Raw genomic sequence first — 24,947 nt, 5'->3', positions numbered from 1 at the left:
TTGTACATTGAAGGATCTCTTTACTTCAGCCTTGAGTTAATGGTCCCTTGCCATGTAGAATTAAAAGCAAGAGTATTTTATCCCCTTTGATTACGTTGCATCATGACTTAATCCTTAATAAGAATTAGGTGAAATGGTAATTAATTTTGAGAAAGGTTGGGGCAACTTGGGTAAAATAGTATATAGATTAGAAGAACACTATACAACATGTCTGACTGAGCACATCACTCGTCTTGATAACAAAAAGACATAGCAAGAAACAAGGTCACCTTTACATTACCCTTTCCATTATCAATCCAGAAGTCTTTCTAAAAATATATAATATCAAACTCACAAAAGTTCCCACGCATCTAATTTTGCCACAGCCTGCGCCTTATATTCAAACACACCAAGCAACGCAGTTTTCAAGTTTTCATTTTTCTTTTTAAATTTCAACCAAAGAATGAAATGAACAAAAAAACAAAAAATAAGTCATGGCAGTCATTGCAACGCAGGTCACCATTTTAAGAACTCTTTCTGTCGACCGTCATTCTCCACAGGTTTCAATCACTATGAGTGTGTATCGTTTTTGTAGAAAATCCTGAGCCCTAGCTAAAGTTGGTTCTTATTCTTATTAGTATTACCCTTTAGTAACTCGACTGATGCTTTTATCAAAGGCAACTTGCAGTTTACAATTCATGATGATAATGGGTGTTTGTCTCTGTAAATGTAAACTTTGTAAGCACTGTAATCTTTGATTCACCACCTGTAGTAGTGGTTGCATGTGCGAATCTTGTGGATGTAGTCTGCATGTTTTTTCTATAGGCTGGATGTTGGATGCTGTTTGACCAAAATGCAGGATACAACAGGAGCCTAACCCAAGGCAGAAAACAGTGGACCGACCTATTTTCATATGCCCATCATATCAACAAACATCTCACATCTTACATCTCAGGTCCAATACTATCACAGATACACATATGGGAATGTATCCATGTATCCGTGTTTTATTTTGAGAAATCTAGATCAGGCCACACAACAACAACCTGTTTTGTTATTTGTGTGTGTGTGTTTCCATTGGTAACAACATGAGATTAAAGTGGAAGGTAGAGGTTGGTATGTAAACAAGCCACACGCTGATACACAGTCAAATAAAAAAGGTCTTATAACAACATATAGCCTAGGCTTACCCATGCTAAGTATCGTAGCGTTATCACAAACTTTGACAAACAACAACATTCTCTTAAACTTCTACATTGGGATTTGCCCTTTGCTTCACAGGATGTGACGACGTTGCCCACAAAGGCCTGATAGCACCTTATAAACCATGATTTGTGATTTAATGTGGTACTTAATGAGCACGTGATGTATAATACTTTCAAAAAGTACAGAAAATGGATTTACTAGCCAAATATGAAAAGAAAAATACAATATAGTACATTTTAAGAGTGTCTGAGCTACGAATTACAAGGTCAACTTATAAATGGGCACCTTTGTGATTAAACTCTGTGTCCCTTCTGTTTCCAGTATGGCATCGTGCTGCCCATATCTGTAGTATACGATGCAGAATTATTATGTTTAGATATGGCTTTCAAAATACTTTTTCTTTAATACTTCGATGAAGAGTGGTGCTCAGGATATGTTAAAATGCAGTGACACCCAGTGTTTTCCGGCTTCAAGACGAGCAGCAGAACGCTGCTTTCAACCCACTTCAAAAGCTTCTGTGCCTCATTGTAAATCTAACTCCTCACTGCATCAATTGACAGGTGTAATATGCAAGAATGCTAACTGATCCAAGGCATCAAGCTTTTTCTTGACAGATCTCAGGAATCGCCTTTGACACCAAGGATCAGTATTTGATTCCCGACATCTGCAATTCATTATTCAGCATAAACAGTGGCTTTATATGCAAATGTATTCATCCCTGCAAATGGCAACTCGACAGAAGATGCTCGCTGATGTTTTATGGCAAACTGTTTTCGTCACATTATCCTCACATTGACATCGCTGCATCAGACATACGAATTCTTTGTGAGTCTGCTGCAATGTAAGGTTGATGACATCAGTAGACAAGTGCTAAAACGTGCAAGACAGAAGAACTTTATATCATTAAATCTATATAATTTCCTACACATATAGTTGTTGTTGGTTTGAAAAAGGTGACAATTGTGATATTATTAGGGAGCCTTATATGACAGCAATTATATATAATGTTGTAATTGTTTTAACATTTAATGGTAAACATTTTAAGGTTTTTACACTGCTGTTCACTTTTACAGTTGCTCAGAATGGTGTAACTTTTTACATCTTCTTGTGCTGGTCACCCAGAACTATCTACCCATGTGATGTGAGTGTGTGTTATTCTTGGAGCTGATTGTATTTATTTATTTTAATATGAATTGTAGCAAGCCTTTCTGCAAACTGAGCTGTACAGTACATTTTGAAGACACGCTTGACTGGGCAAGGCCATTTATTCTATCCCGGTCTGCGTCACTCCTCCTGCCCAGAGTAATTTACAAGTGTTACTCCATGACCAGTGACTCCAATTGATCACACTGCTTCCCTTAACAAAATGACTCCCCAGCTTGGACCCAAAACCTCTGACCTCTTGCTACAAAGGCTTCACTAAACAGTGCCACACAGCAAGGTTGGACCTCTGTACATCTGCTTCACAGAACAGGGTTGGAAAACAAACGGAACGGGTATCGACAACACTGGGGCGACGAGGGGAAGACATATAGGCAACGAGACACCTTTTCTGTCAATGAATTTGGAAAAAATGGCCTATCTTCTATTTGTCTCCAGGATTGATTGTTTTGTGAATGTGCTGTGGCTACAGTTCTGCCCAGTTCGGCCTCAGACTCACTCTGTCTCTGTTTCAGAGATATATTTTTAAAATAAATAAAGATGCGAGTTAGGTTTGCTCATTGTTTTGACTTCAGCACCAGTATTTTGTTCATCAGGCATTCCTTAACTTTTTTTAAATTTAAACAATGAAACCTGGTATAATATGATAGTGGGTACTAGCTTACATCTGGGTGAAAGTTGTGAAGTTCTGCCATAAGAACTGATTGTAACTCATTGACGAATTTCAGTGGGTTTATTTGTTTGTTTGTTTTTAAATATTAATTTATTTTCCATATATTAGGAACTTGGTCTCAGCCCTAATTTAAAGTTTGACATACCAACAAATTGCAAATAACACAATTGTACCTTACCACTGTTTATTTGATAGTCATTAACCACTTCCTACTACTTGAAATTAAAAACACAATGGGTACAAGTTTGTAATTGTGATTTGCAAGTACTTCAAAGTTTTGATTTAGTCTAGGCTAAGTTTCATACATTATTACGCTTACATTTTTAAATGACCTATTTTTACTGTAGTACTTTCTAGTTTGTCAAATATAACTTGTAAAAGTCGATGAATAGAAAGAGAAAAAAAAGCAATGAAAGTGGCACAAACATCTTTTTCTAATTTGTGAATTGTTTTCTGAACTTACACTTAATATCTGAAAAATGAATTTGTCATTAAATTTGAAAGAAAACATTGTTTTGTACTTTTGTTAAATTATCTAATTAAGATAAACTGCAACTCATATAAAAGCATAGAAAATACATTTTAAAAGTGCTTTCTAAAAGTATTTTTTTAATACTATTTTTAATGATAAGGCTTATTATTCCCTCACTTTACAATTTATCCTCTCATAGCAACCAAGCTAAGCCAAAAAGTTTGTTTTTCTTAAGTTGAACTTCAGGAGAAGTTACTGTAGTGACAGATGCAACAGAGATATACACTGATGTCATGCCTACATGTTACACACAGAAACTGTGCTGATATTCACATTGTTGCCGATATACAAGTATTTTAAAATAGTAGTACAGTGCATTGTATATGGAGATTCTCTGGGCACCTGTCACACAGCCAGACCTGTGCATGGCTGTAACAAACACCCATACTTTTTTGCTTGTTTTTTATTTGCATATAGCAGATATGAACATACAAATACAACCTCATCCTGAAGTTCTGTGTGAAGCAGTACTTGGGAGGAATTAGCGCCCTCTTCTGGTTATTAGAGATCCTGATTGGTCTTATAGGTCACACAACTAACATATTGACTGGTTCCTCAATTGGACCAAGTTCTCTCTATTCTCCAGGTCTTAAAGCCTAAATCTGTCAAACAGTCTCTCTCCAGGACCCATGCTCACTGTTTTCCAATACAGGGAATGCTTAACCAGTTCCTGACTCACAATGACCCTTTTAGTATTCCTCTCAAAACAAAATCTGTGTTATTGCACTAACGTATAATAATAATAATGATACTAATAATAACACAAGGAGCGTGTAACAAGTGAGTACTGTCTTGGAAGCGGGTCTGCACCTTTTGGAGAACTTGTAGCATGTGCAGCTGGTGTGTGGGAGATCTGAGTTTGTTTTCCGGTGCTGACTACAGCCCCCTCCAGCGTTTCATATCTAAAGTTAAAAAATATTAATGAGAAGAGGAGAGAGTAACAGGATTTGTCCAGTATGAGCCTTTTATGGTGATGTCACTCCCCACAGTTCACAGAGGTGTACAGATCCACTGATTCCAGGGGCTTTTGGCATAATGGGTCTGATTCTTTTCTGTGCTGTGAATGAAAGACAACCACAGATGTGCTTGAAATAACGTAGTATTCAAGCTCTGCTCACATATAATACATTCCTCAGACAATATGTTTAAAATGTGTAGGTAATCATTCAAACCATGTTAGTCAGTTAATTGTAAAGTAAAGAGTGGCAAACAATCATAAAGCTTATTTCTGAAATGGTGAACATCAGGTAATAGTTTTCAACCTTCAGCAAAATTATGACTAATACACAATCAAAATTTACTTATTAATGTACAAAAACATAGGATAAATTCGAGTGGCAAACGCTTGGTATTCCTGGACAGATATATACCTCTTGAAGAATTAAAACTAGGACTAGGACCAATATCCCAAATTAAACTGACATAAAGACAAAAAGGTTATACAGTTTTAGTTGCAATTCTTTATTCTGACCTAACGCACAGAACGAAAATGGAAATACTTTGGCATTTATGTGAAAGACTGAATGTATGTGTCTTTCACTATGGGGGTACAGAGAGAGAAGAAAATGGGAAACATTACAACTATGTAGTCCAGTCTGCTACAGAACCTTGTCAAATAGAAATCAGAAGGCATTGCTATTGCTGGGTTCAGAAATATTCCTTTCTGGAACTCTTTTATGAACTTTGCTTTGTATTAAGCAACAATTGATAGATGTTCAGAAAGATTCACAAGGTTAACCAGCAGGATTGTTCACTCTGTTATTTAATATATATATATATATATATATATATATATATATATATATATATATATATATATATATATATATATGTATAAAATTGCAATACATTAAAATGTTGAATTTGTGTTTCAAATGGGATAAGAAAGCATTAGCTGTTTAAAGACACCATCAAGGTCCTAATGCTGTATATTATTTTGACTCAGACAAGGGAAAAGGGCATTTTTCTTAATCTTTAGCATTATCAAACTTTTAATTTAGGAATTCATGTTTGATCAAAGGACATCCTATAGAACATACTGAAATCCTTATTTTATAATAATAATATTTATAATATGTCAACATACCCAAAATCATAATTGATAATTGAAATACTTAGGTTAACATTTTTAACATTATTATTTTTTTATTAAAAAAAAAAAAAAAAAAAAAATTAATGATGAATGTAAAATGATCCCTGTAAGGTTGAATTAGTTTAAAATGTTCCATTCTGGAATGTGTAAAAACTCGTATTTTAATAAGAACCATTCAATTGTATTATTTTTTTCCCTAATAGAAAAAGCAGATGCAAATTATAGTATTTCTCCTTGAAGGTTGTGCGTGGTTTTTTTTTAAATAAAGATTCATGCTCAGCCTTTCATCCAATTCCTTACTGTTTTTGGACACAACCATGAGAGGCTAGAAGACAGACTTTATGATATTGTGAAGTGTTCAGGCACAAGTCTGAGAATACCCTTGTCATTAAATAATCATCTTAACTTAGCGAATCCTTAAAATATATACAGCCATATAAATGTATTCTGGAGGTCAATTCAATCAGCGCATTAACCGAATTAGCTTGTCTGCGTTGACTGATTCATTAGATGTATGCTGCTTGGCGAGACGCTGTTTATGAATGACTGCTGTTGTTAACATATTCACGCTATCTGGGATACAGAGACAGGGATGGTAGTGGCCTACGGACAGAGGGCCTCAACTGCCAAAGCATACCTTACTTCATCTCACCCTCCCACTCATTCTGCGTTCCTCCACTCTCGTCGGCTCCTCCTTGCTTCCTGCCTGTTTCATTTCTAATTTCAAGAGGTCTTTTACTCCCTTTCCTCTCATAAACTCTTCACCACCTGTTTCCCACCTTCCTCGCTGATGGCTCTCTGTTCAACCCTTTCTTGGGTTCCCTGTGGAGATTGCTACTCTCTCTATTACAGCCTCTCTTCCCTGCTCCTAATTCTTCTGAAGTGCTCAGGTGTCTTCAACAGAGCCTGGTGTTCCAAGAATGGGTGCAAGGATTGTCTCCACACACCTAGCCTATTTCCTGGTTTTTCTTCTCTCTTCGTGTGTCCTTGGTCAAGATTCTTGCCAAAATTTTGACTCAGATCTAAAGCCTGCCTATCTACTTGCTTACACATCACAATGGAGCACAGATGTACAAAAGTAAAAATAAAACTGAATTTTAATTTCATAAGTCCCTGAGAAAAGTTAAAACATAATGTTGCCTTTGATTCAAGTATTTATTAAAATCTTGGTTGCCATTTATGTACACACAGCAACAACAAAGGGGGTTCTGGGTGCATTGGGGGCTATAAAATCCAAAGCAATTATCTGTGAAACACCAGATGTTTAGATGCACTGCCAAAAACAAATACATCTTATTCATATTCAAGGTTACTACTTCTTGGTGGGTATACAACTTTGGCTTGTATATTTCAGTGTTTTACTTTAGTTTGTTCTCTCCTTATAAATCCAAGAAACTGTTTCTGAAGCAATAAATGGAAATACTTTCATCCAGAAACATGTGCTCTTTAACTTCAGCATGATTCCTATTAGTTGATAATTTATAACAATTAAGATATTAACTTTCATAGTCAGTGAGCAGAAAACTGAATGTAGTCTTGATAAAATCTCTGCATACATTGTGCAAATAGCATGTATAAGTTTTACAACAACAGAGCCGTTTTTCACTTCATTGACATTTGATGCAGAACATTTCAGAGAACCTTATACGAATGTCCCAAAACACTTTTTAAAAGAAATATTAGCTACAATACATATATATTAAAATACACAAGTGGAAAATCTAAAATGCTACATTAAACAACAAATACTATTGACACAATTTTAACAAGCAGTTTGAAAAGTTCTCTGATGTAATCTTAAAAAGCCAACAGATTGCACGTCCCTGATAATCTCAGTATGAAACATTCCACAGTCTCCCAGTAAGACGGCATTATTGTCCAATCTATCCACGAAGCCTTGATGTAGGAATGCCCCAAAGTCCAGAGTCTTTAATTATAAAAGGCACAAATCTGTGGAATCTTTTAGATATAAAGGAGCCAAACCGTTCCAGACATTGTGTGTTAGCAACAGCTTTATCAAGCCAATCCTTCATGTAATGGGTTAGCAATGCAAAGATGCCAGGAGAGGTGTTTGGTGAGAAATCCATACATTGTTTCAAATGTCCACAACACTGTTATCCAATTCCCATTGAAACGTTCTGCCTACAGTGGTTTAGTGCCCATGCTAGGCTCTTTTCTCTTCTTTAAATGCATTATGTGTATGTATCACAGGGCATGTGTTTGCATACGGTGTTATAATCTGACAGCAGGTTAACCCACCTGGAATCTGTTGGTCTTGGACTTTCCAAAGAAATGTCTGTTTGCTATTCTTTCCATCCCAACCACATTTGCATAGCTAACATTGTGCCCTGTCAAATGATGTGAGTTTTCTCGCAGATTCTCTCCCATATTATTATTGGGTAATTATGAATACATTATAACATTATACGCTACCTGTTTGGTGCTCAATGTACTCATACTCCGTTGTAGAGGCCTACAGATCTGCAATTGTACATGCATTTCTGTCATCGCACTGCCGAGACCTAGAAGTAAATTAAAACAAAGTATTTATCAGTCTGTGATTAAGATAATCAGCCTGTGACTTATCATTATATTGTTATCTCTGGTAAATATACAATGTTTAATGTAACATTAACCTCACCTGTTTCCTAGGATCTGTACAGCAATCGGCGGCGACACATGCAAAAGGACCAGTAGGAAGATGTGAAGAAAGACATTTAACTTTTAAATTATGATATTATATCGTTTTGCATTTCCTATCATATGCACACATGAAACCTTTGAGGACATCTTGTTTGTTTAAAATAACAAAAATATGTATCTGTTTGTTTTTTTCTGTATTTTATTTCGTTATTTATTTGGTTCGATTTTTCACTGCACTTTTTTAAGGATCAGTAGGATCGGCGCTCCATTAACACTGCCTGGATCTTGATTCTGCGTGGCTAGTTTGACGTGTGACGTCAGAGCGCTGACGTTAGCACGGAGGAAGCGGTGCGGATTGGTGAGTAAACCGCATTGTTAATTTTTCTTATTTTATGTCAAAACCAGTTACACAACTTTTCAGTAAAGATGCAGGTTTCTTGGAACACACATTCAGTTGTCTTCTTCAACAAATCCTGCTCCTGTTTCAAGCTGTTTGCCCGCCATAACCCCATAAACATTAATTTATTTGGCCAACTCTTGTCTGTATTCACGGACAGATGCATTCAGTCAGACAATAATGTATCTGTTGTCGGATAATAATATTCTTGAAATGCATTGTAAGGCACATAATAATGGCCTAGAAACATTCGTATTACATTTTTGGACAATCCAAGCTAGGCAATGTTAGTAGATCACAGATTCATTTGCGGAGAGGGATCGACAATTGTACAAGTAGGCTACTTGTAGTGAAAAACATATTAAATGCATTATTCTAAATATAGAGAAATAATGAAAATCAGAGTAAACTAAATAAAAAATAAATAAATATACAGCATTTCACCCAAAAAGCATGCATAGGAAGAGCGGTCTAGGTACTGAATTGTTCAGGGAGGGGGATAATGACGAATCGCCAGACCCCCCCCACCTAGAATAAGGGTTGGGGAAACACAGATAAATAATAATAATTAAAAAGAAAGTACAAAGTACATAATATATAGCTAACAAGATACAAAATTAAAAATAATAAATTAAAATAAATGAATAAAATCGGTTTTGCTATTCCCTTTGGGGACAAATTATACTCCACAGGCAAGGAGCCCAGTTATGACACACAGTTAAAACAAAAACGAGTCAAGGCAAGTGTTGAACATGAAAAAGACTAAATTCAATTGAGCAGGGTTTCTGCAGCTCTATTGCCTGGCCAAACAAATGCGTGACACAAAAAACTAAAAAACAACAACCACAAATATAGCATTTTGGGAAACCCTGATAATGTGTTTATAAATAAATAAATATGCTTACAGACAAGTTGACATCTCTTGCTATCCATTAAATAGCGTCCTTTGTCCATCTTTGATCTGTTCTTCCTGCAGTGTTATGCAGCCCATTGCCATTTTTACATTTTCACTCTTTCAGTGATATCACATATTTTGGTTTGTTCTCTGATCCATTAATTTATTTTCTAGCTCTTGTTATTCCAGATGTAACCGATACAGGATTTGAAATCTTGATCTTGTCAGTGTCTTGGTGGAGTCAGATTGCAGATTTTGCATTGTTGTAGATATATTTAATAAGAGTTGTATAGGTTTCCTCAAAAACAACAACACAACAAAAATGGCAGCTCTCAGTACAATATTTCTATTCTATCTGAAATCCCCATAGAGTCCAGGTAGTGTTCAATTAGCCACAGCACATCTATTGACTTTCACTTTACATGTCACAGAATGCCAATTATTGACTTCCACTGAACCTATATTTATAACACTCCAAATGAAGCATCACCAAAATGTCTTCCTGTTACGACATGTAAAAACAACTCAATCAGCGTGTTCATTCTGCATACTACAACTACTCCTCAATAAGATTCGATTAGATCCTAAAGATCCCAGCCACTCGCAGGCCTATGTCCAATCTCCAGTTGAGAGCAGTGGCTAAGCAACTTAACACATTTCTTGCAGTACATGACATATTTCAGAAATCTCATTCTAGCTTCTATCCGGCTCCCAAGTAGTGGTCATTGCGGTTATCCTCTCATATTTTGTTGCCTTTTTTCTTGAACTACAAGACTAAAGTGGCATATGTCTTTGTTGTGTCTTCTCTTGGTTATGATTCTATCTTTCAAACAGTTCTTAATCTGCAATTATGAGAAAACATTGTACTTTATTACTTATGTGATATGATCAGTTATTGAATTGTGCAAAGGACAATTTGTACATCTGCTTTATTCTTCCCGCGAAGCACATTCATTGATTTCTTACATTCAGACTAAGCTCATAACCTGTAGTTGAATGGTATCTTTACCTCGCTGAAAGAAAATGATGCTTTAAACTTTCCCTATGAAGGTAAGATGGAAAGAAAAAAGTTTTCTTTTTTCTTTTTAAATATCTCTGTGACCTTCAGAATTTTTCTTAAAAGAAAAAGAAAATCGATTATGTAGCCATGAGCTGCACAAAGAAGCCTACATGACATGCTTGAGTTTTGTCTTTTGTCAACAGGAGCACTAGCTATAATATGTGGACAGTGGCTTTGTGATACGGCAACATTTCACTGCTCTTTTTACATTTTCAAAATCTAATCTAGGCTTTCCATTGACCACTCTTGTGTCTGTTTTTCTTTATTGCGTTTCTTCAGGATTTTGTTTTCTTCATAAGGGGCAGCCAGTGCTGTTCACTGCATCCTTGGACTGGGCCCGTGTTGCCTCAGCGCACTTTAAATTAGAAAAGTGGGCTCTGTCCCAAGAGTACTGGAGACAAATATCTCCTAAAAGTAAGCTATAGGGAAGCTGAATAATACGACTTTTCAATGTGATTGCCTACCTAGCCTTGATGAGAAGATGCATCACCTTCAAGCTATCTCTGACCACTTTATTTTATCGGGCGTTCTTTGAGCCTATCCCCTCTGCCACGTTCCTGAAGCGTGCCAGCAGCAGGTGTGGTCTTACTACTGTTTTGCCCGTAATCTCACAGTGTACTCCATGCATCCCCCTGTCCCTGACTCCACTTTGCGATAGTACGTGCACGCACCACCCCAGTTGACAGGCTTCCAGATGGCTGTAACCTTGTTCCTTGCATTTTTCTGATAGGCTCCTCAGGCTTTTCACTGATTGCTTCTTGCCATCACAGATGTGACATTAGGTCACTCCTCTGATGTGAAGGTGGTCCTAACCCTGGGCTTTTTGAAAAACATGGCACTGGAAATCTTCAATCTTGGCATCCAAACAACCTCCTCTTGCTTACATAACACCCTGTGGTCTTAAAGCAGTCTGCTACTTCCATACCTCTGTAATGCTGATATTACGGTTTGCTTTCAACTGTGGGCTTCGTATCTCTTTCCCATTTGTATTGCTTACACCTGTATGACTTTACACAGACGTGATTATTATTATTTCACTAGATAAACCAGATATTAGCCAGAACCTGCAAATAAACCTCAATAATTACTGCCGTAGTTTGCAGATGTAGCCTACTTTTTGCACTCATTTTTGCTAGGTGTCTATTTCTTGGGATTTTTTTCTCATTCTGCCATTTAAGTATTGTTTCCATGTGTGTCCCTTAAGTCTGTTTTTAAAGCTTCCAGTCAAATCTCAAGAACAGATACAGATATGCAGATTATGCAAAATCCTTTTGAACATACATGAATGTGAATAGGGTTACAGTCTAAACAGCTTCTCTGGCTACTCTCCAGATATAGGATTATATGACTGCTTTTGTTCAATGTTCATGTTCATATATATATATATATATATATATATATATACACTGTTCTGGGGGCCCCTCTGTGACTACCAAGAACCATTTTAAAGGGAAGCTATCTACCTCAGCCTTGAGAGGCTGTGTGTGAAGGTCAGAGAGGGGGAGCTGCAATAGAACAACCTGTCAAATCCATTTCAGCGTGGCCTTCGGCAAGATAATCTATGTTCTGTGCAACGATGACATTAGTGATCCACCGGTGACCAGGTTAACAAGTGTGATGCAACTGCCAGCGCAAGCTTGTGGAGGGGAACTGCAAATCACACATTTGTTGGCCTTCGATGATAACTACAGAAGATATGTGTACAGTGCTACGCAAACATGAAAATGGACAGGCTTGATTGCAGTTTTATCTAATAGTGAAACAATAATCTTGCCATCCATTAGAACAGATGTGTGCTTTCAGACTAGTGGAAAAAGCCATCCACAGTATTGAATGGCATGCTTTCTTAATGGACATAAGCCGAGTCATTACAATGCACAGTTGTTATTTTTTATTATTAATTTTAGGGGTGGGCGATCTTCCAAAAAAATCATATCACGATCTTATAACACATAATCACGATCCACGATCTGAATCACGATCTTCCCAATTTTGAGATGTACTATAGAGAATATCCAGACTGGAACAAGCCTATGGATTTATCTATGTAACACAACATTGAATTAAAGAATCAGTTGTCAAAATGGTCATTAAATGGTCTGAGTTTAACTTTATTTTAAATATTAAAGTTGTAATCAGCAGTCAATAGATAAATATTAAATAACACAAGATCTTAAAGTACTCAGAAATTGCAGTAATAAAATATAAACAACACAAAGGTGTGCACTTTTCAAATTCTGAAAAATACAAACATTCTGTTTCAACGTCAAGTGGCAGCAGCCAATAGATAATATTATATAAAATAAATTGCAAAAAATTCTACATGCTTTATTTCTGCAGCGATCCTCTGTCGACATTCACTATACATATAGGGAATGGCGGTATTAGAAAAATATTTGTGACTTGGCAAATCATACCGTGCGTCTAAAGTGTGTGTTTAAATCCCATGTTTTCCACAGATTTGAATGGCACCATTAGCTAAGTACAATGTGACCGCCTCTGTCACCTCTTTCGATCGTTTGCTGCTTTTGTTGTATTTGTTCAACTACTCTAATGTGTCGGTCAGTGATAACTGTTTATGTTTTGGGACCTCGTAAGATACAGATTAGTGGGGTTGTACCGACCTGAGGGAAACACTCTCGGCATGTTCCTTCAGATGCTTCCTTTTCAGGTTGAAAAGATTTGTCGTATTACCTCTGGAAGAGCAGACTGTTACCTGACAAAGTTTACAGATAACCTTTCTCTGAAAAATGTCTGACTGTACATAGCCAAACCACTGCCACACAACTGATGTTGAGTCTTTTTTCGGCACCAGCTCCTCATCCGCCATGCTGCTAGTTCATGTTGAATTTTTTTTCTAATTTGTCACCACACATAGAGACAAGTGGTATAATTTTGCCAATCAGCACAGCCATCTAGTAGGCAGTCAGTGTCAGTAGTTTTAACATTACTATGAGGACATAAAATATCGTGATCTCTACGATTCGCTTGAAAAGTAGATCGTGGACGTCTTCAAGATCGATCACGATATAAAATCGTCAGATCTCCCACCCCTATTGCTAAGGTTGTTTTTTCTGAAGCTGGAACCCCCAAGATGGATTTTTTTTTATATATATATTTGAACAGAAAAGTAATATTTTGCTGTCTGATGGCCACCTTTTTTTCTATTAGTTTTTTCACAATTCAATGATGGTGGGCGAAGCATAAGAACTGTTATTGGTATGTACCGCAATAATTTAAACATTGCATAGAGGAACACAGGCTTTTTTCTTTGCTTTCACGTTGTTTAATTGGCGTTCTCATTTTTGTTTTACCAGTTTCATTCTTTGGACAAGTATGCATCTTCTCATGCTTCAGATTGTTAAATTGAAGGTGGTATGCTTTACAAATTGCAGTCTTTGTTTTTACCTTTAGAAGAATTGCTGTGTTCTAATTTACCACTAGAGGGCTCTGTTTGCCCTACAGTACTGTGGGATGATTAAAGTCGAAGTCCATCCAGGAGCAGTGTATTTTCCCTAAGGCCCAAACTCCCTGTCTGAGGTTAGACTCACATTTGCTATGAGTTATGTTCCAGTGGATATATAATGATATCCTGAAACAGCATTAACTGCAGAACTGCATATATACCTTCTTTATTGCAAAACATGTTTGTTTCCATTTTAACTCAGTGCCAAGTTTCTATCACTAAATACTGTAAAGCATAATGGAACATATATTTAAACTGTAAATTAGCAATTTAATAATCTGCTGCACACAATGCTGATAATTTAAATAAATAATGCAGTTAGAAACTTTAGCAAAAACAACACTGGAACAAGACTCCAACAAAATTACCTTTGAGATAAGGATATGAATTACATCCTACCCCACCCCCACACGTTATGACATAAAGAGAAGGTTTGTCAGTTAATTTTGTGCGTGTGTAAATAAAATATAATATATATATATATATATATATATATATATATTTTTTTTACTTTCAAGATGAAAATGTGAATTTCCTTCTATTTGGTTTTGCTATTCTTAAAGTACTGCCCAGTTGGCAGTAGTCAGCTATTTGTAGGAAACATTAAAATGTTTCTCTATAAAGAGAGCCAAGAGACTGTGTTGCTCCATAAATAGTTATATTCTCTATAGCCACTTGAAGTCCTGGAAAATACTAAGATTGTAAATTAGGGAGGAAGGATGTCCTTTCAAATCATTCAGAAACAGCTGTAGTGAGTGTGTGGTTGAATAGATGTGTAAAAGGTCTAAATCAGAAGGAAAAAATGCTTCCGTTGCTGTTCCTATTTCTTGTTTAAATCCCTTTCCTTCCCTGTGCTATATTCTCATCCATATAATTTTGTCGGTTTTGTAGTTGCACCCTAGCAGTAATATATATATATATATATATATATATATATATACACACACACACATACTCTCAATTGATGGTAATGGTAATTGTTATTATAAAGGCAATGACAGAACAGCTTGCTTAACACAGGACAAATTCAAAGTATTATTCCTTTCTCATCCTTATCATATGGATACAAAATATCTAAGATTAAATAGACTGCTATCAAAAGTGCAGATTGCATTTAAAGCACTACTCATGCAATATCATTATTATTACTGAAGGAAGAGAGGACTTTATAAGTGATTTGTATAATTTGCAAATCTACTGGAGATCAAGGTCAGGGACGTCAGTTTATCAGTGCAGCTTTGCAGAGCAGAGATTGGGACTGGATCAGATTCTCAAACTTTCAATGTGACTCAAGTTTAATGTGTGGGAAAATTTCGATGACTTTCTGCGCTTTTTATTCACTTCATTTGACACATTATATACTTTTTTTTTTCTCTCACCTCTTCATTGCAAGGAACTTGGGAATAGTAGCAAGTGTTCCGGTCATTGCCAGTGGCCATGTTAATGGAAGATATTTGCAAAAGAAGCCAGGAAATAAGCTGTATGTCTTGTTCGCTCACACTAGGCTCTGAGGGAGATTTGCTTTTATTAAAAAGGCTAGTATGTTTTGAGTTTAATTTTCAGTCAAGATTAGAATCACTGCTTGCCTCTCATGTACAGACTAATGTACCAATCTACCCAGAGGACTAGTGAAGATATCTTCATTCAATACCTACCCGAATACTCAATTTTTCAGATGCAATTCTATGGCACATCTTCCGTTCTTTGTCCTGGTGTTGTGCCACATAAGGGTGGGAAGCAATTCATTTTCATAGGCCTGCATCAGCAAAGTGGAAGACCACTTCTTGTTCTATAAACAGCGACATTGACGCGTACAAGGAAAGGAAGAGGAGGCAATGCCGAAAGGATGCAGCTGTTTCACGCGGGTGAATTCTATCACAATCCCTTATTTATTGAGATATTTTTTTTGAGTGCTATCAAGCAGTGCTATCACTGCATAAATATTAGGTAGTGTTTACACTAATGCGATCTTTAGCCTTTGTGATCATATTTTTGTACAAGGATGCTGGTGGCTTAAAATAACTGCAAAGCCCTCCAAAGATGTCACTTTCCTCATCAGAAGTGTTTGTTTTGAAAGAACTGATACGCTTCAACGCACAACACAGAAACTGGAGAGGTGCTTGTAGTGTAGGGTCATGGCCACCACGATTAGGCCAACTAGGCAAAATGGAGTCTGCTGACCTAGGCTAATCAAAACTGAGAATGTTCTTCAACTCACTATACATGTAATTAGCTTGATAAAATGGCCCAGTTTAATTAGGGTACATCAAATCAACAGACTTGTTGTTTAGATCTTACAGTTCAAAGATGAAATGGGGAATGTATTAAACTACTGGAAATTGTGTCAATATTACTTAAATGATAAACATATATCATTTACATTTCTTTTACCCATAAATGTCTCCTGGAAACAGTATAATTAACCAACATGGAATCCATTGCTATCCTTAAAAGGCAGCAAATACATTTTCATGACTTAGGTATAAAAAGGTGAATACATTTTGCTTCCAAATGTGTTTTTTAAAAGAGAAAATCACCAAAGTAAAACCATCACACAGTTGCATAAGATTCACATTTATTTTGTTTTTCAAGTTCTAACACATTCTAAACATGCTTTTAAACACATATTGGTCACATTTTTCACAGGTAGTTAAGTAACAGAGCAGAGCAGACAGATATCCACAAAGCCATAATTCTGAAAGAATGTGAGCAGTCTCAATAAAGCAGATTACAAAAACATCAACTATTGGTGATTGTTCACATGGATTGTTGATTAAACCTGAAAAATGTATCCAGGTTTTTCTGGTTCTGGTTTTTATTTAATCTGAACTAAAAGGACAGCTTATTTGAAACAACAAATTCACTGCCAGACATTGAAATGCTAAATTGAGTCTTCTGTATTCGAATATGACCTGAGTCTTTCTGCTTCTCCAGCTCTGTATATATGTCAAGCTTACTTTTTCACCAGTGTCACTCCAGTTCTTAACCCATGACACCCACGTTTCTCTGATTTCTTCAAAGGATCATGGGAAAACCAAATTTCTTTTTTTTTTTTTGTGCTGTTTACTTGACTGAAAAAGCCCAGCCACTCAATTGTGACACATTTTTTAAACAACCAATCAGTGTACCCGTAACAGTTTAGAAAAGAATGCTGATTGGATGGAATGTGTCACAGGAATGGGATAGGTACATTTCAGGTTTAAAATGGGGGAAATAAAAGAAAAATAGTTAACCTGCCATGAAATTACATTCTTACAGAAAAGCCTGTATAAGCAGTGGCAAAGCGAAGCAATAAAACAGAGAATCGTCAAATTAATACAGTATTTGGTACTTGTAACAAAGATTATTAATATTGTAACTTAAAATGTATCTAAAAGGTTTCATGTTTCACTCACTTGACAAAAACAACAAAAAAACCCTACATTAGGTTTCTAAATATTTTGGAATAATTAAAAAAAATACTGAAATGTTAATTTGAGTAATTTGCACAAACAACAAAAATGCATAACCCCCCCCCAAAAAAAAAGCAAGCAAAACATCAAAATACATACATTTGCCCAATCAGAGTGGAATCAGAAATGTAAACCTCCCTCACTCCTGTCTTCGGTAACAATTTAGTCATGACTAACTGTGCATAGTAATAAAAAACATAGGAGTTGCAAAACCATAAAGACAATAACAATTTGCATAAGGAAAACTACACTAGCGTGATGGAACATAGGGTTGTGCACAAAGGATTTGCTTGCCAACAATTGCACTAGGCTTAAATGCATTTAAATGGACCACTTATTTTTAATGAACAATTCCCCAAAATTAAGACACGTTTTGCATACATACTCTGGATGTAGGCGAAGGGGGATTTTTCTTCATGCAGAATTAGATCTAGAGTTGATATGGTGAACTCTATGCTGAAGACAGCACAGGGGGAAAACGAGGGCAGTGAGACGTGCAGTGCAATAATGGTCATTTGACTACGAGTGGCTTCAGCATGGTTTTGAGGCGTCAGCTGAAGTACTCTCGGAGGAGTCGCTAATATGTTCCCAGAAAGCAGATAAGGTTTAAAGCTGCGGAGTTATTATTCCTGTGCTTTGCTCTATCACTAACACAATTTGAGCAATCTATGCTGACTAGATAAGTCGTGAGATTTATAGATACAGTGTAGTGAAATGGCTGACCTGTGCAACAAATCATCAGATATTGAGCTGAACAGCTTTAGTCTTAACTACATCTCTATTTAATTACACCGCCCTGTGCACTAAACTATCAAAACAGTGTTCACTCTATACAGTAGTGTATTGATTTTGCTCTATAGGCGGTGAAAACAGACATGCGCCATAAATGGTGAAGTATACACACACACAAAAAAATCAGCATAGGCAGAAACAGCTTTTGCGTATTTGAGGTATCTAAGTATGGTCTGAGGTAAGGTAGCAGTGTGCATGAGGCAGTATTACATAGAAACAACAATTTCCCAGGATGCCTTGCTCCTGGCATAGAATTCACAATCAATGTATTTGGAAAGTATGATACACAAAATGCAAAAGGAGAATGACTGTTTATGAGGCAAATACACACACACACACACACACACACACACTAAGCATTTTCACATACCGTTGTGACCGTAAACAGGATTTCACACGTGAGGTAGCGGTGGTGTTTAAATTGTGATGGATTTATGCAGACTGATGACATTCCATATATGACATGTTATGCATTTAAAATAAAAGACATCTGACAGATAATGAGAGACCGATCATCAGTATAGTTTGTTCCATGTTCTTGTATTATTTCATTAGTACTAAATCTGTCAGGTAAGAAATAAAGGGAGGGGGGATTTAACTGAATGCATTGCTTCCTGCAATGTAATCTTCATCAATGTATTGGTTACCAAATTATTTTGTCTCACAGTATTCAGTGATTGTATATTGGAAATGGAGAATGAAATCTGTTATTTGAGGTTTCTTTTATGAACTTCAGATAAGAAATATCACAGTGAGATGCAGCTTCTTATTGTAGCTAGGTGTCTCTAGCAAAATAAGTTGTAAAGGAGAGGATTAGATTAATAATGTTGCAGATAACAGGAAATAAAACTGATTTGTTTTAAAGTATATTAACCTATGAAAATTAGTGGTCATTCTTTATAGAACATCTTAGCCATTCAAAACTACTTAGACAAAGGCACCTCCTACAGTTAACATGAGGTATGTCACTCTAATGCTATGGACTGGTCCAGATTCTGTACTAAAGGCTGAAAGGGACTGCCAACTCTTAATCTTTGCATTCAAACATTTTATATGACTTCAATTGTTTTCAAACCTTATAAGTTTGGCATTGATAAAGAATTTGTAGAAAATCCATCTCTTTGCCACATTAAGTTCCGTGTTCCATGTGTTCCGTCAATATAAAAATGAATAATCAATACAATACATCTTTAAAAAATAACTTATAATCGAAGTGTGATACACTAATTCCCTCAATAGCCTCTGCAGATAATTAAAAGGCTGCACTACATGATGTTCTAATCTGTAGTTTGTTAGTAAAATGTATTTCTTCATGCTGTTCTGAATTGTAGTCCTTAATGAATTTCACATACAGAAAACATTGCATTGAAAGCGTTCAATATTATACGTCTTATTGAATTGTGGATTTCCCAGTTCTTTTTTTTAATTTTTTTTTTTTTTTACTTTTGACTCTCTTAAATATGCATATCCATTAAAGCAAAATGTGCTATATTCCAGTTAGAATTTGGTTTGTCAAATAAAGGGGATTTCTGTCCTTCAACAGGTCATAAAAGAAATCAACAACATGAAGTCTAGTTCTCTGATAGGTCAATTTTTAAACACTGATCCCTGAGCTACAAAGTCCCCTATAAACAGGGCACTGAGGACCTATAGAGAACCAAGACTTGATGTTGTTTAGAAATGTAACATCACCTTAATTTTAAACATATCATCAGTCATCATATACATTATTTCAATAGCTTTATTATACATCAAGCCCACACCCTCCCCCCCTTCTGCCCTAGACTACATGGCAGGAGTGATTGCCCCTTATCATCCTGAGAAAGACAGAGATACATCTGCAAAAACACCTAGAATTAACATTTCAACAACAAAAACAAAAACAAGAAAGCAAAACAAGAACCCCTCACAAGAAAATCAAACAGGGAAACTATGGGGGGAAAAAAAAAAAAACCTTCACAAAAGTAAGGGAAAGAAAATCAAGTTTAAAATCAAATAAGGATTTGAAGGAACACATGTATGTAAGATAGTTCTGCCACTAAATTCTTGTAAGCAAGACCATGGGAAAACAGAGAGACCTTCTTACGATAAATGGCAGTGGAGGCTTTTGAAAGAGGGGAAATTGCCTAGATCAAGAAGCTAGGCCTTAAGGTACTGCTAGACCACGTTTCAGAGGGTGGCAAAGCACATGTGCATCCCAGAATATGCACTTTTCTTTTCCATTGTCTGGTGCAAATTGTAAACACTATTTTGGAATGTTTTTCAACGGGAAAATGAGCAGTATACAATCACCGAGAACGAAACACTGTTCGGCTTTTCAGTTTCACCGACTGCTCAAACTGCTTGATAAAACAATCTCAGAATCACTTGGTTAGCGTCTCGGTTCACATGAAAGAGGGCCCTCGGTTTTTCGGCACATGTTCTTGACTTGTCAAACCCCTTGAGACAATATCGTTTCTGCATTCCTTCATTTCAAAAGAAAAGAAAAAAGTTCACTTATGCACTATTTCTAGCGTGAGTGTTTTGCTGCTGCTGCTGACATATGGAAAGAAGACAGTCAATGCTGCAGTGAATGTTTTATAAATAACCCTATAATCTTATATTTTTTTGATGATTGAATTAATCAGGTTTACATAAGATCCACATACCATGTACAACTACCATAAAATGTCAGTTGAAAGATTATAACTGCCACTCTTTACTGTGCACTGAGTATTAACTGTGTGATAACTGCTTTTGCAGAAAAAAACAACGAACTTTACGAACAAACAACTTTAAAGCTATTGATATTTTCATTGTAAATGTTTCAGAGCTGGTCAAAGATAAATGTGGAAAACCAAGAGCCCCAATGACAAAGCAACCATGAGCATTCCACTGTAAAATATGGACCACGTTTTCCATTTTAACACAATAAAGCTTATGAATTGATAGTTCGATTCCCAAATACCCTTCAAACCCAATTTTAAAAAGAAACACCCACTAAAGGACCTACACATCCTTAAATCTATCACTACACTACTCTACTGTACTTCAGCATTATAATACCTGAGTAACTTCAGAATGCAACACAACACATTCACTTTACCCTGTTTAAACACAAGTCACAGAGGACTTGAGAAAGAAGAGACCAAAGTAACCTGCAGGCAGGCCGAGTCCTACTGTCATGGCACAGTAAATACCTCCACTCAGCAAACTGTCTAATCCCGGCTCCTCCAAATTACAATCTAAAGCCAGCACAGCCATAGTAGATAATCTGATACAACTGCACCCAGCTTTGCATAAAACAGCTGTGAGGTCTCGAGGGCTATCGACAATCCTTCACAACCTGGTGGGTTATCCACTTATCCCTAAGCATCCACCTAAAGATGCAAGCAGAATCTGAGACTTGTTTTATGGCTTTTAAACAGTGTGCCTACCTGCTTATTGTGATTTTAACAAATCGGTTTGACTATCTGAGCGAGACCTTTCTGAACCTCTCGTGTAGTGTACTGCAAGACATGGGTTAAACCAGTTCCTGTTGTTTTGCTTGCTCAAAGGTACGATTGCTTATTCTTGATTAAATTATGCCAAAACAAATTCTATCGGTCCACTTTGTTGGGAGGGTAAAGCATAAAACCGTTTCAAACTAAAGACACATTCAGCTATTCAGTGACATTCTCGAATGTGCAAAGCCACTGTTCAAAACCCATAAAATGCCATTTCATGTTTGTTGCCATCAGATCTTTTGCAGGCAGTTTACAAAGTAGCATCACATTTTAACTTGACTGTAGCCTACCAGACGACAGAGATGATACAACAAAAAAGTGATCCCACTATTAGGTCTGGAAAAACATCCGAGAGACAGATACATCTCCAGGACCTTCCCAGCCATATCTGAGGTAAGTCTGATAACAGCAATATGTTTTCTTGAGCAGTCTGTATAATAACTGATCAGCACATTGCCAACATTTACCATTATGGTTCAATGAAAATACTGTGCATAACATTTTGTAACTTTGGTCAAATATGAAAAAAATATTTTTCCCTTTTCCCCTCCAATGTCCACAGCCAAAGATTGTATAAAATACCCGTATTTTATTTATTCATATTCCTTTTTCCATGTGAAATCAAATAATTTGTGCCCAGACACCCTTTTTAACAGCTAAATGAGGTAGAATTGCACATGGGAAGTTAATGTCATTAGGAAGTGCAATACCTGCAGAAACCACTTTGTAGTTTAAAGATTTTTTTTCTTTTTTCTTTTTTTTTTTTTTTTTACCTATTATTAATTATAATATTAACAAACATCCAACATTAAAATACTGAATAAATTAGTGGATTTAAAAGGAAAGGGTTAAAAATCATCTTAAATAATTGTTTGTAACTTTGCAGTTTATCCTTAAAAATGGCGACTGCTTTTCAAATCTGAGGGGGGAGTTCCAGTTTGTAATGGTAATAAGATGGTTGTTACCTCCTTGAACTGAAAAATCCTCTTTTATACTTAAGTAGCATATCCTCAAGATGTTAAAGCTCTACATAAATGGATCCAATAACACCACTTCAAAGATGCCATAGGCTACATTTGTACGAATCCTACATTTCATGACTCAGGTGTAAGTGTTTAAGGCTTTGTTTACAAAAAGAATCATAAGAAACATTGACCTTAAAGATAACTATAACCTACTCTTCTAAAAGCATCATGATTGAGAGAAATGCTTACTTGCAGGTGTTAGAGAGATCAGTAGCTTGTGTGCCTATAGCCACAGGGCTGTAAACCCTATCACATAATGCATGGATAAGTAGAAAATGACAAACAGATGTCTAGTTAATTTCCATTTCCATTAAGAAACGTCAGTAGTAGGACAACTGAATTCTGAACTTGGACAGTTGCATGTAGGGTCTTTGATTAGCTTCAAGTTATTTTTCAAAAGGCTAGCAGTTTATATCACTGTATCACAAAAACAGTCTACCTGAACATTAACAAGTTTAAAGCACCAGCCTCTCAACCCAAACCACTGCAAAACAAACAAACAAAAAATACAAGCAGCATTAAATTCCACAATACTTTGGTTTGCAATAACCACTACAAACCAAATTCCAGAGGTTATTGCAGGGAGTTTTTAGCTTTCAATCTTTGGTAAAAAATAAAAGTGAATTAGAACTACAAAGTGGCAGCTTCCTAATGTAAACCATTTAAGAGAAAGAAAACAAAATACTGGGGACATTTTAAAAGGAAAATGGTACCTGAAATAGCAATAACATGTTCCTGAGGTAGTTTTTCAATACAACAATTCTTTTTTTTTTTTTATATCTCAGCCCCTATTTAGAAAGAAATAAAATTAAAAATATAAAAACTAGTCCTAAGAATGGCAACACTGTTAACATTTAACATTGGACACACTGTAAACTGCAAGAACAATGCATTTTCTGCATTTATTTTTTGTTCAGAAGCATGTGCACTGTGTTGAAGATCATACATTCAACTCTGTCGTGTAATAAATATATAAGAAAACAAAAAAAACAGTAAAAAATAGCTGCTTGTCACATTCACAGGGGTTATTCCCTCAACCCCACAAGGTCGCTCCTAGTGGTCCAGTGAAATCAGTTCCCTGTTGCAGGCCCCACATTAAGGCAGGGAGAATGCAATGGCCTGTAGTTGTTGAGACTCGACTTACAGGAGTGTAGGACTGCTTTAAACAGCAGGGGCAGCTGCTCCAGGGGAACACTGACCATTTTCCCTAAAACAGAAAAAACAGATATTGGTAGAGACATTTGCAGTCCAGGTGAGTCCAAGGGTAAGGGTGAACTCAAATGTAAGTGGAGAGGTTGAATGAATTCCCTCAAATCTACCGGTGGAAGACTTGTTACAAGCATTCATAACCGTAAAAGGATAGTAAACTGAAGCAGCTACTTACAAGCTCAACAAGATATCAAGGACCAACTTATCTAAAAGGTAGTGAAGTGCAACTGTGTTAAAGGACTGCAAATAGGAGAGAGACCTCTCAATACTGAAGGGAAGTATTTGCAACCAACTGCTGAAGTAGATTACGAAAGCTGATTGACAGGTCCCTTATGTTTGTTTGAACCTCTTATTTGAACCCCTCTTAGTACTGACACTTCACAGGGTACTTTTAAGTAGATGCATATTATGTTTACCGTATTGGACCTGTCTAAGCCGGACCTACCTAGTCTGTGATTCTGTTGTGTGAGAATATGTGGGTGTCCCACTGAAAATAATCTTTTGGAGGATGCAGGAGAACTACACTCACCTAAAGGATTATTAGGAACACCATACTAATACTGTGTTTGACCCCCTTTCACCTTCAGAACTGCCTTAATTCTACGTGGCATTGATTCAACAAGGTGCTGAAAGCATTCTTTAGAAATGTTGGCCCATATTGATAGGATAGCATCTTGCAGTTGATGGAGATTTGTGGGATGCACATCCAGGGCACGAAGCTCCCGTTCCACCACATCCCAAAGATGCTCTATTGGGTTGAGATCTGGTGACTGTGGGGGCCAGTTTAGTACAGTGAACTCATTGTCATGTTCAAGAAACCAATTTGAAATGATTCGACCTTTGTGACATGGTGCATTATCCTGCTGGAAGTAGCCATCAG

The 24,947-nt window shown here is 36.4% G+C and overlaps 1 protein-coding gene across 6 annotated transcripts in view; it reads right to left on the bottom strand.

Annotated features, from left to right (window-relative positions):
- Positions 1–16,662: 16,662 nt before the first annotated feature.
- LOC136758489 (nuclear receptor subfamily 6 group A member 1-A) overlaps positions 16,663–24,947 on the bottom strand; it is a 175,372-nt gene continuing 167,087 nt past the window's right edge. For all 6 annotated transcript variants that reach the window (XM_066712898.1, XM_066712899.1, XM_066712896.1 and 3 more), the window contains one exon: positions 16,663–24,065. In XM_066712898.1, the coding sequence (XP_066568995.1) occupies positions 23,929–24,065 (137 nt within the window). In that variant the 3' untranslated portion in view covers positions 16,663–23,928. The remainder of the gene's footprint in view (positions 24,066–24,947) is intronic.

This window comes from Amia ocellicauda, chromosome 9 (assembly GCF_036373705.1).
Source record: "Amia ocellicauda isolate fAmiCal2 chromosome 9, fAmiCal2.hap1, whole genome shotgun sequence".
Lineage (NCBI taxonomy): Eukaryota > Metazoa > Chordata > Actinopteri > Amiiformes > Amiidae > Amia > Amia ocellicauda.
The sequence above is the reverse complement of the archived record's forward strand: the minus strand, read 5'-3'. Positions and strand labels throughout refer to the sequence as shown.